At 38.2% G+C, this 15,282-nt stretch overlaps 1 protein-coding gene across 1 annotated transcript; it reads left to right on the top strand.

The window, feature by feature from the left end:
• Positions 1-11,894: 11,894 nt before the first annotated feature.
• pthlhb (parathyroid hormone-like hormone b) lies at positions 11,895-14,597 on the top strand. Its single transcript, XM_060887104.1, has 3 exons — positions 11,895-12,175; positions 12,719-12,840; positions 13,516-14,597. Exons 1-3 carry the CDS (start codon positions 12,110-12,112, stop codon positions 13,901-13,903), a joined length of 576 nt encoding a protein of 191 aa, XP_060743087.1. The 5' UTR covers positions 11,895-12,109; the 3' UTR covers positions 13,904-14,597.
• The last annotated feature ends 685 nt before the right edge of the window (positions 14,598-15,282 follow it).

The following is a 15,282-nucleotide window of genomic DNA, read 5'->3' as shown; positions in this document are numbered from 1 at the left end:
TAGTTTTGTCTGCTTTTGGAAGGCAATGAAAAGTGTACAATTTCTCACATGAACAGTCTGCCTTAACTCTAGGTGTGCGTAAGTACCACTTTTCTTTAAGCCCCAAATTAAGTTGTGTCTGGATGATGTCATCAAGACCTTGAACCAGATGTTAAAGCCTAGGTAATTCTGATCAGGTAATTCTCTCTTGACCTGTGCTGTGCAAAAGAGTGCATTCAGGGCTAGGTTTGAATAGCACTATCTAGTCTTACTTACGCCTTTGTAACCTTTAGAGCGAATTTAAACCCTGTCAGTGGCACATTGGAGCAAGCAGGGGCTTCATCAGAAGTTGCTTTGGCTAGAATTGATCATGGTGGCCTAATTGCTATAATCTAGGCTATATCTCATGTACACAACTGTAGACACATTATCTTTATGCTCCTCTGATAAAGAATGAGTGAAATTTGATGACAAACAGACAGTTAGAAATTTAGGGACAAATTAAAATTAGGTATAATAATAAAATGCAGGGTTTAAATGGATTCTGGACAGTCAGTCTCAACTGATGTTAGTTACAGTAAGCATATTTCTATGGAAAGATAGTAACTCTTTATATATATGTCATGTTTTATGTTGTAAAGAATGGCTATTGACATAATATGAGTCAATGATTATGTTGGCTTTGTAGAAGCCAACATTCTGTTTTCCTATTTAAACTTAGACAAACATTTATAAAATTGAATGTGGCCTAGGGCTTTTGAGCCACATGCACCAAATTCGGATATGTTGTAGACCCTGGTCTGAAGTTTGTTGCTATTACTTTTCTAAGCGATCCGAGTTCCGGTACTTCCGGTACCAGTTCTCAAAATGGCCTTTTTCCCATAGACTCCCATTATAAAATTTGGAGGTTTATAACTCAGCAAGCTTTTGAACTCTCTACACCAAACTTGGCCAGCTCCTTTAGGGTGATACTCTGAACAAAGTTTTAAATTGGTGTACCGACTGGCCTTTCGGTTGTACCACAGCCCCACCCCGTGACGTCACGTGACGTCACGTGACGTCACGTGATGTCACGTGATGTCACGTGAAAATAAAAAGAAATTTGCACAACATGGGCATGTGATATATCAAAACACTCAGCCCAATGAGGGGAACTGCCTCGCGGGTATTCTGATGGCGTCACTTGATGTCATGTGAAAATAAAAACATTTGCACAACATGAACATGTGACATATCAAAACACAGCCCAATGAGGGGAACTTCCTCAGGAGTATTTGGATGACGTCACATGCTCATCTCCACTTGCCTCCAAATGTTTTGGCACCCTATCTTTCTGTCCACTTGCCTCCAAAAGTAACACTGACCCTTATGTCCACTTCGCACCGGCCTTTGCGAATACTTGCCTCGTCAAAGCCAACATCAAAGTTTGTCGCGACGAACTTTACAAATCTAGTTATATTTACTCACAAGCCTGGCAAAAGCATCTCTCAATAAGAATGAAGAGATTGCTAAATTTAATTTAGAATTGATGAAGCTCAGGCTCAGTCAGTAATACAATAACGCTCTTGAAAGAGGGTCCTTCACTGAAAAAGTATGTCATATATCATAAATGGCTATGATGCACAAGAGATCTTTCTGTTCAGAAAAAAAATGTCTGTGTTAAATGTATACATTAAATGTGGTCAGTGTGGTCAGTGTGGTCAGCAGGTAGTGTTCCCACCTTGCAGCCCCGGGGTTCTTGGTTTGACTCTGCACTCAGGCTACTACCTATGTGGAGTTTTGCATGTGGGTTCTAATGGGTTCTCTGATTTCTGATTTATATTATAAAGAATCTGCTTTAAAATGTAAAAGCAATAAAATCTAAATTAGCTGGAATTCATAAAATATCATCCATCCATCCATTTGTATAATTGCTTTTATGTCAGGTGTACTAACTATACTTTCATGTGGTTTATGTAGAGTATGCTTAAGGTAATGAGAAAAACATAATTTAAAATGAAAAGAACAAATCATGCGTTTTTGTCTTTGAATCAAAGACTGGAGTACGGAAGTCGTAAGAGGCCATGAATTATTTAATTTTTTTTATCTTTCTTGTTTTGTTGTGATAATGTCTTAATTTTCTTGTTATCTTAACATAACAAAAGTTGTTTTGTCATGTCTCAATTTTTCTCATTATCTTGACATAAAAGTTGTTTTGTATTGATGACTTAATTTTCTCATGATCACTGCATAAGAACATGTTCTAGAGGCAGCAAAAGTGCTGTAAAGCAGCATCACATGCGCTTTTACTTTGATCAGGGACTCATGTGATTGACATGTCGAAGACAATATAGTGACCCTACTGCAGTTAATCCAGCCGCTGTTTCTGAAAGCACAGTTAAACTAGCTGCACATATATATTGTAGGAGTGGCTTTTAGATATAATGGGGCAAATAAGTATTTGATACACTGCCGATTTTTCCACTTACAAAGAATGGAGAGATCTGTAATTTTCATTATAGGTACACCTCAACTGTGAGAGACAGAATATAAAAAAAAAAAAAAAAAAAAAAAAAAATTCCAGAAAATCACATTGTATGATTTTTAAATAATTAATTTCCTTTTTATTGCATGAAATAAGTATTTGATACATTAGAAAAATAGAACTTAATATTTGCAACAGAAACCTTTGTTAACAATTACAGACATTTCCTGTAGTTCTTGACCAGGTTTGCACACACTGCAGCAGGGATTTTGGCCCACACCTCAATATACAGGGAGTGCAGAATTATTAGGGAAGTTGTATTTTTGAGGATTAATTTTATTATTGAACAACAACCATGTTCTCAATGAACCCAAAAAACTCATTAATAGCAAAGCTGAATATTTTTGGAAGTAGTTTTTAGTTTGTTTGTAGTTTTAGCTATTTTAGGAGGATATCTGTGTGTGCAGGTGACTATTACTGTGCATAATTATTAGGCAACTTAACAAAAAACAAATATATACCCATTTCAATTATTTATTTTCACCAGTGAAACCAATATTACATCTCAACATTCACTAATATACATTTCTGACATTCAAAAACAAAACAAAAACAAATCAGTGACCAATATAGCCACCTTTCTTTGCAAGGACACTCAAAAGCCTGCCATCCATGGATTCTGTCAGTGTTTTGATCTGTTCACCGTCAACATTGCGTGCAGCAGCAACCACAGCCTCCCAGACACTCTTCAGAGAGGTGTACTGTTTTCCCTCCTTGTAAATCTCACATTTGATGATGGACCACAGGTTCTCTATGGGGTTCAGATCAGGTGAACAAGGAGGCCATGTCATTAGTTTTTCTTCTTTTAGACCCTTTCTTGCCAGCCACGCTGTGGAGTACTTGGACGCGTGTGATGGAGCATTGTCCTGCATGAAAATCATGTTTTTCTTGAAGGATGCAGACTTCTTCCTGTACCACTGCTTGAAGAAGGTGTCTTCCAGAAACTGGCAGTAGGACTGGGAGTTGAGCTTGACCCCATCCTCAACCCGAAAAGGCCCCACAAGCTCATCTTTGATGATACCAGCCCAAACCAGTACTCCACCTCCACCTTGCTGGCGTCTCAGTCGGACTGGAGCTCTCTGCCCTTTACCGATCCAGCCACGAGCCCATCCATCTGGCCCATCAAGACTCACTCTCATTTCATCAGTCCATAAAACCTTAGAAAAATCAGTCTTCAGATATTTCTTGGCCCAGTCTTGACGTTTCAGCTTGTGTGTCTTGTTCAGTGGTGGTCGTTTTTCAGCCTTTCTTACCTTGGCCATGTCTCTGAGTATTGCACACCTTGTGCTTTTGGGCACTCCAGTGATGTTGCAGCTCTGAAATATGGCAAAACTGGTGGCAAGTGGCATCTTGGCAGCTGCACGCTTGACTTTTCTCAGTTCATGGGCAGTTATTTTGCGCCTTGGTTTTTCCACACGCTTCTTGCGACCCTGTTGACTATTTTGAATGAAACGCTTGATTGTTCGATGATCACGCTTCAGAAGCTTGGCAATTTTAAGAGTGCTGCATCCCTCTGCAAGATATCTCACTATTTTTGACTTTTCGGAGCCTGTCAAGTCCTTCTTTTGACCCATTTTGCCAAAGGAAAGGAAGTTGCCTAATAATTATGCACACCTGATATAGGGTGTAGATGTCATTAGACCACACCCCTTCTCATTACAGAGATGCACATCACCTAATATGCTTAATTGGTTGTAGGCTTTCGAGCCTATACAGCTTGGAGTAAGACAACATGCATAAAGAGGATGATGTGGTCAAAATACTCATTTGCCTAATAATTCTGCACTCCCTGTAGGTCTTCTCCAGATATTTCAGGTTTCAGCTCCCTCCATAGATTTTCTATTGGGTTCAGGTCTGGAGACTAGGCAACTCGAGGTCCGTGAAATGCTACTTGGGTTCATTGTCATGCTGGAAGACCCAGCCACGACCCATCTTCAATGCTCTTACTGAGGGAAGGAGGGTTTCGCCCAAAATCTTATGATTCATTTCCCCATCCGTCTTCCCCTCAATATGTTGCAGTCATCCTCTTCCATCTGCAGAAAATCCCCAAAGCATGACGTTTCAACCCCCATGCTTCACGGTTAGAATGATGTTCTAGGAATTGTACTCATCCTTCTTCCTCCAAACACGGCAAGTGGAGTTTATACCAAAAAGTTCTATTTTGGTCACATCTTACCACATGACCTTCTCCCATGCCTCCTCTGGATCACCCAGATGGTCTTTGGCAAACTTCAGACGGGCCTGGACATGTGCTGGCTTGAGCAGGGGGACCTTGCGCACACTGCAGGATTTTAATCCATGACGGTGTAGTGTGTGGTTTCAAATTGTAACCGTTGAGACTGTGGTCCCAGCTCTCTTCAGGCCATTGACCAGGTCCTCCCATGTAGTTCTTTCTGAGGATCATTGATACGCCGTGAGGCAAGATCTTGCTTGGAGCCCCAGTCCGAGGGAGATTGACAGTCATCTTGAATTTCTTCCATTCTCTAATAATTGCACCAAAAGTTGTTGCCTTCTCACCAAGCTGTTTGCCTATTGTCCTGTAGCCCATCCCAGCTTTGTGCAGGTCTACAGTTTTGTCCCTAGTGTCCTTAGAAAGCATTTTGGACTTGCCCATCATGGAGAGGTTGGAGTCTGATTGATTGAGTGTGTGGGCAGGTATCTTTTATACAGGTAACGAGTTCAAACAGGTGCAATTAATACAGGTAATGAATGGAAAATAGGAGGGCTTTTAACAGGTCTGTGAGAGCCAGAATTCTTGCTGGTTGGTATGTGATAAAATACTTATTTCATGCAATAAAATAGAAATGAATTATTTAAAAATCATACAATATGATTTTCTGGATTTTTTAAGATTCTGTCTGTCACAGTTGAGGTGTACCTACGATGAAAATTACATTTCTCTCCATTCTTTGTAAGTGGGAAAACTTGAAAAATTGTCAGTATATCTAATACTTATTTGCCCCACTGTACTTAGCGCTGAAAGAGGAAAGCGAGCGTCCGCAAGCTATTACATCACAGAACAATAAATTAATTCAAAACGATATTTTTTGAAATAAATATGCTACAAAACAATTGACAGTATTTATGAGAATAAAGGCTTAATATTTTAATAATACATTACATATTAACACTGGGGTAAATGCAGAGATCAAGAGATAATTAAGTCGTTTTCTTGACTAAACCACTTTTGTTATGTTGAGATAACGAGAAAAATTGTCGTTTTAGGACAAAACAAGAAAAAATATATAAAATAATGCATGGCCTCTTAGGACTTCCCTACTGAAGAGCTTAAGAGTACCAAGTATTAGTATCAAGATTTTTTTTTGACATTTCAGAAATTGGGGTTTGAGTAAATAATGAGTCAATTGATACAGTCATAAATGTATTCATATGTAAAGCTGAACTAAAAAATATTGTAATGTTTGAACATAACACTGAAAGGTTAATGTGGGTATGAGCAGAGTTGTCGCTGGACTCTGTGCAAGCAATTTTTTTATTTCACTGTCCAAATACTACACTTTGCTGGGCTCACTTCCTCACAGTTCACTTTTACAGCCTGCACATACTCAATGAACCAACGAAAGGGTAAACGTGTGAGAAATTAGGTGATTAATCCTCACTGGCTTCTATGACATGCTGTTGCCAGGTTGGAGGCAGTACTTCCTTAACTACTGTACTGTCAAACCTCTAAGAAACGCTTCTTCAGCCTTTACTGTATTTCATTTATACAGAAAATATTATAATTTATACCAAATAAGCCAAAAATCACAGAAAAGTGTCTTTTAAAGCATAACAGCGGGGCCCTCAGGAAATGGATCTAAGAGACATAAAGCAATTATTAGCAATTGTGTGTATAAAAGTGGTTTAAGGAAAAGCATAGTATAAGCTATATAAGCAAGTATATTTATATTATAAAGTTGATAACATACTTATAAATGTCAGTTTTACATTTTTGTGTTTTTGGATTTGCTTTTAATAAAAACATGGTTTGTAAGTTCATGCAGGATGATCAGAACCATGTTTATCTGTCATAAGAACCAATAAATAAATATTTTGTACACAGTTGTTAAATAATAAGATCTTGCAAAAATGTGGAATAGATTTTACTCACAGAAAAGAAAAATGGTGCATCTGGTGTTATTCGGCAATACAGTAAATTTAACTCATTCAGATTAACTAAAATGTAATAAGACACAAGAGAAGTAACAACTTATAGAAAACCCTGATCACCTGACTACATCCTTCCATGTATAATATGAATATAAAAATGCTAAGCAGGCCCAAATTAACCTTGATTTTGGATTAAGATGACAAGAGGAAAATATCATAAGCCATAAGTGTTCATTATTCTTGTTCAGATGGATGATGAAGAGTTTTGGTCATAAACGCTGATCAGTCGACTATATGGTTGTACTGTGTGTCATCATGGACTATCATAAGAATTTTACAAGCAATGAAATCAGTATCAAATCAATGAAATCGACAATTATATGTTTGTTTTAATTTGACAATCCTACACTTTGGGCTTTGTATTTCATATACATTTTTAAATAAGAGTATAATCATAAGAAGAAGACTTTTTTCTTTTCTTAAAACTATATATTATATTCTATTGTAGAACTTATTCACAATATGTAATAGCCATCATCCCATGGTGGTGACATGACATACATCTCAATTTCACCTCTTTATGTGAGGTTGTTGAAGTTGTTGGCTGGTAGCTCAGGTGGATGTGATACTCAATATTCTCTTAAGGATAGCTCTACTATGGTGCAAAACAAGAAGCGAGGACATTATTCTTGACAAACCCTAAAGCAAAAGGCTCCTCAAAGGATGTTATTCATAAGTAATTACCATCAGGCTGTTGGTGTCAGGCCAGACTAAGATGGTAGCTTTTCATATGACTTGAATAGGTTTGTCCTGGCATGGAAAAACCTATCCTGCAGCCTTTGCACAGTATATTCCCCTGTTGACAGTCCAAACTGTACTTATAGGACACACACCTCGATGTCAACATCCCTCACTGCAGGAAAGTGAGACGCCCATTCCCGAACCCTGGCAGCCCACCTCCTTATGAATCATGTGCCAAGCAACTTCTCCATTTATTTGTCCAATTATTATTTGAGCCATCATGCTGTTTTGTTTGGCAGATATTGATAAAGGTCAACTCATATCAATACAGGGTTGCATTCAAAAGCAGTGTGAAATTTGTCAGATCACTTTAGCAGACCTTGAATAGGTACAATCCCATGCCTTTTCCCACCTACTGTGCTACCTTGCCATTTTCCATTTTTGTAACTATTGCTTGTTATCGCTGGAATTCCACATTGGAGATCCAATATACAGAGCTTGGCACAAAGTGTTCATTCATGATGCCAAGCACAATTACCTTTACCAGCAGAACCGTCCTACTTTCCTGAGAAACAGGACCTGGCTTATAAGACTACACAGAATCAGTCAACTTAGCTTTGATTGATTCAACATGCCATGATTATAGGAATCATTATGCTTGAATACAATTGCCAACATTATTTCTCAAGTGTTGCTGACTTAGACAATTCTTAAAACCCCTTCCATAAATATAACCACATGCAACTCCAGATTCAGGATAATTTAAATGTTGTTGGTATGGACCATACAAAAAATAGAATTCAATATTTATATAATACTATTTAAATACTAACCTCTCTCTTGTTTTGTCTTAGTCTGGGATCTGTTTTGATCTGGGAAACATAGAATGTGTGTAAGGACTGATTAATAAAAAGCAAATCTCATCACTTGTAACAAAGCACAGTGATTAGAAATATGGAGAACAATACTCTTTCAACCTTTTGTATGTTACTTTACTGAACCCTTCGCTCAATGGAAAGTTAAGCCTCTTTTTTTAAGAATGAGTAAGGTTTTTCAGTTTGTTGCTAAATTTAGCTTGGCCCTGTTCAGTCGACAGGTTCCTGAGCCATTTTAAACAAAGATGAGCCATAGGATTTGCCCGGGGCCCAGCGGGTGGCGAGTGCCGGTGGTCTGCTGTTCTCTTATGCACCAGCTTTAAAGTAAACACTGCAATTCTGCGGTCGCCAACGCCATGGCAGCCAGCAAAAGGCCTTACTGTGCAACAGCACACACAGCTCCGGTGTGCCGTGTCCCAGACTTCTCCTCAGGCCCCCCTCTCAACAACAGAGGACGAGGTTGAGAACCTGTAACTACTATGATGTATGATCCCAAAAAGCTGTTTAATTACCTCAGCTATCAGCATTCAACTTTGGAAATGATTGTACATGTTTGAAGAAATCTCTTCTTCTTTCACATTCATTGTGTTGTGTTGTGTTGTGATATTTCAATAATTAATTAGTAGAGATGGGGCACTTCATTATGGAGTAAATATTTGTCTAGTTTATGTATGGTTGGGTGGCAGGCTGCTAAACAAACCAACCGTTTACTGGAAGAGTTTTCCCTCCAGACTATTAGATAAAATCAAGACATGTTTGTGCATGGAGTTCAATTGCTATGGAATGTTTGACAGACCACATAGGATGCCACCTGCTTTTATTTTCTGAAACAAGTGAAATCGTTTTTCTAATACCATGTCGTAGCATACTGTTAATAATTTGGTTTCAATAATTTAAAATTATTCAGTAGCTGCAGAAATGACATTTTATGTATTGTACCACAATGAGCATTTAGTATCTAATACTCAGTATAGGTGATTATTAATTATTATGCAAGGACTTGATTTGCAACATTGCTGGTAGCTTTGATAAAATACAGAATTTTCCCTATGCAAGAAACAGACATAATACTTGCTACTTGATTCAGATGACTAATTTATTTCCTATGGCTGCAGGGATCTTGTTAGGAAATTGTACGACAAGTTTTGAATTCCACTGCCCATTTAGAAACTCACTTGACCATGTTTTATGTAGAACAACAGTATGCCCATATGAAGCTAATTGATAATGTGTGTGTTCTGTAAGGAGCAAAACAGTTAGAACATAGATGTGAGATTCAAGCAGCAAAAAGGTGGTGGGAGGTTTGGGGAGGGTGGGCAAAGAAGCCTTGTAGGTTTCCAAACTTCTTAGTGCTGCTAGCAGAAGGATTTACTGTAACTCTCAGACAAGCATTCACAACTTGGGCTCTAAACGGTCTATTGGCAAGGTGGCCATGTTGTCTCTGGCACAGAATCAAACCCACTGAACTGAGGTCCAAAAGTACCTACACAACACAAACCAGTGGGATGTTTGAATGATAAATTGCCGACGTTCAGTGGTAGAACAAAAAATATTGGCCTTGCTGGGGACATCAGTCTTAATAATTTCGCAGCAAGATTCCATACTGGGTGGTTTGGTTGACCAAAGCTATGCTCTTTCTCAAGTGACATATGATTCACTTAAAGCTGGTTATAGTGACGAACCGATCCAGTGCAGGTGCTGTATCAGAGTTTGTCCAAGTGCTGAGAGGGTCAAGTGGCAGTGGTCAATGGGGTAACACAGACGGTGTTAAATGACACATTTTATTCATTTGCTTGTCTCAGTGAGCAGACCACAAAGTTTTTCTCCTACAAAAAAAAGCTTTTCATGCTAACAGAGTTCAATTACCTGTGGTTATACTTGGAGCTCCGTGGATTCACAGAAGCCAAACTGCTCTTTTCATTTTACAAAGCCAAGAGCAAAACTTTATGTCACTTATTTGTGTGTGTTTATAGAACAGAACAAGGTACAATTGGCCAAACAGCACAAGAACATTCTTAACAAGACATTGGATTCGGATGTGGAAATCATATTTGACACTTGTTAGACATTATTCTTGAATAGAATAGATAAAATTGACATACACCACTTAAGAAAAATATTTTCACCAGTAATAGCCACTTTCAATTTATTGTTTCATTGATGGGCTGTTTCCTGATATATTGAAACTGAACAGAACACCAATTCCTACACTAATTAAGATACATTTACATTCATGGCATTTAGCAGATGCTCTCATCCACTCACTCTCTCATTTTCTACCGCTTATCCGAACTACCTCGGGTCACGGGGAGCCTGTGCGGACGGAGTGCCAACCCATCGCAGGGCACACACACACTCTCATTCACTCACGCACTCACACACTATGGACAATTTTCCAGAGATACCAATCAACCTACCATGCATGTCTTTGGACCGGGGGAGGAAACCGGAGTACCCGGAGGAAACCCCCGAGACATGGGGAGAACATGCAAACTCCACACACACAAGGCGGAGGCGGGAATCGAACCCCAACCCTGGAGGTGGCTTAACCACTAAGCCACCGTGCCCCCCTGCTCTCATCCAAAGAGGCTTAAATAATCAATCAACCAATCAATCAAAGAACCAATCGATCAATCAATCAATCAATCTATCTATCTATCTATCTATCTATCTATCTATCTATCTATCTATCTATCTATCTATCTATCTATCTATCATTGTCATTGTCATTGTTATTATTACCTGGATCTTTTGTAGCCAATGGTGATAATGCTTTGTTTTTGTTATGATATAAAATAAAGAATGCTGTCACATGCTGTTACAAGAAAGAAAGAAAGAAAGAAAGAAAGAAAGAAAGTTAAGAGACACTGTTCATGAGAGATGCTAACATCAAGGTACAGACGTTTGAAACAGAAATAAAGTAAAGTATGTCTACAGGTAGAGTCTGTTAAAATTGATTAACAACTTAATGCATATTAACACATTATGTAAACAAGTAAATGAAGTGTTACTGAATTGTGTGTTTTTCAAAAACCACCTTAACCATTAAATGGCTAGGAGGTTTGCTTAGTAGGGCAGGAGACCTACCCACAGGCAGGGTTTCACTGAGGTTATGGTTAGGATCTCTTGGGACAGTGGTCAGCCAACACTGTTTGCTTATTTCACCCAGTTCTGCACATCTATTGGGAAGGGAGGGTCTCTGTTCTCTCTGCTCAGTGAGTGCACCTTTCTACCAGCTCTGGCTCTAAAATTCCACTTCTGTTTTGCTTCAACATATTTATGACATGAGTATAGTTCAGTTTCCTGAACTCAAATTGTCCTGACCTTAATCATGGATGTAATTAATTCAATTGACCAAAGATCAAATAAACACTTAAAATGTGAGTGGAAATGCTAAAACATTAATGGAACAGGTTTAAACTACTATGGCCTCTTCTGTCCTTTATTTAGTGTTCCCCTATCCCCCTCTCTGGGAGCCTGCGAGCCAACCTCTTTCCACTGAAGGTGTGTGCCTGTGAGTTTCTCAGAGTGTGTGTGGTGTCAGTCTGGTATACGTTTTGGCAGGCACACACACACACACACATACACACACAGAGTTAAATTGGAGTACAGAGCACTCTCTCTCATTTTCCCTGCTCATTCTGTTAGACTTGTTTGGTGGACCATTGGAGAGCATCAGAGACGCCCACAGCCTAGATTGAGTGCCATAAATCCCTTTCAGCAGTGTGAGCAGCCAGCAGGTTCTCCACCACGCATCTGGAGGCAAAAATACTTCAGCTGATATTGGCTTACTGATTGCTGGACGTTCTGCATTTGGATATACCGTTGTTCAGCCAAGAGCTAATGTGATCCAGACATGGTTTAGTTGGAACGTGGCTACATGTATGGGGTACGGCAAAATGGCCATGAGATGCATTACACAATGAACTGCTCTTCTGGAGTACATGTAAGTATGTTTTCCATGAAAAGGTTTTTTATGCTGCTTAATCAATTAAAATTCAAAATCACTATTACATTTCTTACTTACTTCTCCAGTATAGTAATGTAAATTTATATATTAATTTACATTACTATAATACTATATAATATTACTATATTAATATTAGATATTACAGGTCAGTTTACTTAAATTAATTGTAACTAATTAATTTCTGTGTTTATGTGTGAAAGGACATTTATTATGGATTTTACCATTTAATCATTAATAATTTAATCTTCATTAGAAAAATATATACACAGTAACAGAAATTTACATTTATGCTGATTATCAGATTATATCACATCCTTATTATATAGAAAAACGCTATATAGAAACACTGTATGACAAAGATATCACATAAATACTTTTGAAGAAAACTACTATTATTGAACTGCTCGACTACAAAATCCATCTTGAAATGATATATCCATGTTTAGAACATAATCTTAAATCAGTAACTGCACTTTTTTTGTTTGAAACATATTTAGCTCTAGTCTAACTCTTTTCCAGATGAGGGTCTGCAGAGTTTTGTGGACGAGCATGATGCTAAGGCAATGGAGTTTTGCTGTGCTCTTATTAAGCATCCCTCTACCTGTCCAAGGGCAACCCATACACGCTCTCAGCAACAGAATGTATGTGTTGATGTCCTGTAAACACTCTGTTGATTAAAAGTAAACATGATTGTTAAGAGTACTGACCACACCTAACACAATATTTACACTTTAAATTCTGATTCCAAGGGGAACATTCATTTGACATTATTTACTAAAATCACGGGTTCTTCAGGAGACCAACTGCTCTGCACAGTTTAAAACTATTTCTCTGCTTCCATGAGCTTTTAATCTTCTCTCTGATGGAATGGTCTGGTCTGAAACCTTGGCAAATTTGCAGCATAGAATTACTAGCCTACATGTGGCTGAATAGGACTGAAGAGTCTGTACTTACATCGGAAAAGTGACAGAGCACATTTTTTGTTTGTGTGCTTTAATGTTACTATATTCAATCTTTCATGGTTCTATGGTTTTTTTTCTCTACAGGAACCCATAAGAAAGTGAACCATTTAGAAGAAGTCCAAATAAAACCAAAAAAATCTATATTATATAAACCATTTAATAAGTAAGTATTACGCATAATATGTTGGCAGATAGGAATTTTGGTAGTCAAAGCAGTGGTACCTCAGGAATACAGCAGAGAATCCAAGTACAATCAGACAAGTCTGAGAATAATCTCATGAACTGATACACTGTTCGGAAAGAGATAGCTCAAGCAAATGTCTATAATAAGTGGGTTTGTTTTTAAAATTCCAGGAAACGGTCAGTGAGTCAAGCCCAACTTATGCATGACCGAGGAAGTTATCTGCAAGACAGGAAGCGACAACTCTGGCTGCAGGAGCTTTTTAAACAAGTACATACTGCCAATGTGTGGGACACTCCATCCAGTAGTGGAGCCAACCTCCAGCATGTAACCTGGGGTGCCCAAGCTCCCAAAACTGCCAGCAGCACCAAAGACTTTCTTTTGGACTTTCAGTTAGAGAGCACAGGCACAATCAACTCCCTGCCACAGGAGACCAACAAAGAGCAGCCAGCTGGCACTGGGAGAAAGAAAAGAGTATGTTTGGTTAAGTGGAGAGAGAGCAATAAACGAAGAGGATGGCCATGCTCAATACAAGCCCAAGTAGAATTAAGAGCTCACTAAGCAGGGAAAACTAAGAGTAAGTGAGGAGACGACTGTGAAACAAGAGGCAATGACACCATCATACACTTTGGACCATGGCCTCTAAACCTCTTTACCATAGATTAGTTTCTCTCATCACCATAAAAAACAGTCCCTTAGAAGTAGAATTCTTTGTCCCATGCACTGTTTGACTCACAATTACATCAATATATTATTTAATCTTTACAGAAATCTTGAAAGTTTTTTAGTGGAAAGGTGAATCTAATTATACATTAATAAGTCTGTATTTCATTTATTCATTCATTCTACTTCAGTAACTGCTTCATCCTGGTCAGGGTCCCAGTGGATCTGGAGCCTATCTAGGGAATGGGATGCCAATTACTGGACACTATGCACACTTATTCACATACAGGAGTAATTAACACTAACCAGTCTGCCTTTGGGCATGTTTTTGGCAAAAACCAACACAGACATAGAGAGAATGCTTCACAGACAGTAACCTGAGCTCAGGATCAAATTAGAATCCCTAGAGCTATGAGGCAGCATAAATACTTGCGCCACTGTGGCATCAGTCCATGCTTGATATAATAAAAAGTCATATGCATTTTTTTCATGTACTAAACTAATAACCCATACTTTTTATTTATTTGACTAGAACTGTATATTTATTCTGTAAAGGTATCACAATGCTGCTCTTTTCTAAAAGTTTCAAACAATGCACTTTAGAAATCTGCGCTATACACCTGTATGTCAGTATTCTTTTGATCAATGTTAAAAAAATTCTGTTAAAAAAAATAGCTCCTGCTATGCTTTCCATTTTCAGCATCATCAATAAATCTCATGAGCATGATGTAATTAAGAGAAATGTCATGTTTCCATAACAAACGTGGTCATGGAAAAGGGAGTCCACAAAATATCAGTGATTTTGTATCTACAACCCCTTATATTTTCTTTAGTTTAGCTGCAAATTTAGTCCTTTTCCATTTCACGTGTTGCCTCCAACGGCATAATGCTGTTAATGTGTAAATAAAGTGGTAACAGTCATGCACTCAAATACATGTTAATGGATAATGTATCCTTAAGTCAACATCCTGAGTGTTTTGGGAGAAGTTGTAATAAAGAGCAGAGAGTGATAACAGTCAGTCAATGAAAAGGATATTGCTTCATCCAAATCAATTCATCCTAGCAGAAGAATTGATTATATGATGCAGGAGACAGAACTGATTATATGATGCAAAAAACAGAATGAATTCTCACATCAATATTCTCACATCAAGTCCAGTCAAGAAGCTTTTACTGTCATTTCAACCATATATCCCTGACGCAGTACACATAGTGAAATGAAACATTTGTCTAGGACCATGGTGCTACAAAAAATGACATAAAGCTACATAAAACAC

The sequence above is a fragment of the Tachysurus vachellii genome, chromosome 14 (assembly GCF_030014155.1).
Source record: "Tachysurus vachellii isolate PV-2020 chromosome 14, HZAU_Pvac_v1, whole genome shotgun sequence".
Taxonomy (NCBI): Eukaryota; Metazoa; Chordata; class Actinopteri; order Siluriformes; family Bagridae; genus Tachysurus; species Tachysurus vachellii.
This window is presented reverse-complemented; position numbering and strand designations above follow the sequence as displayed.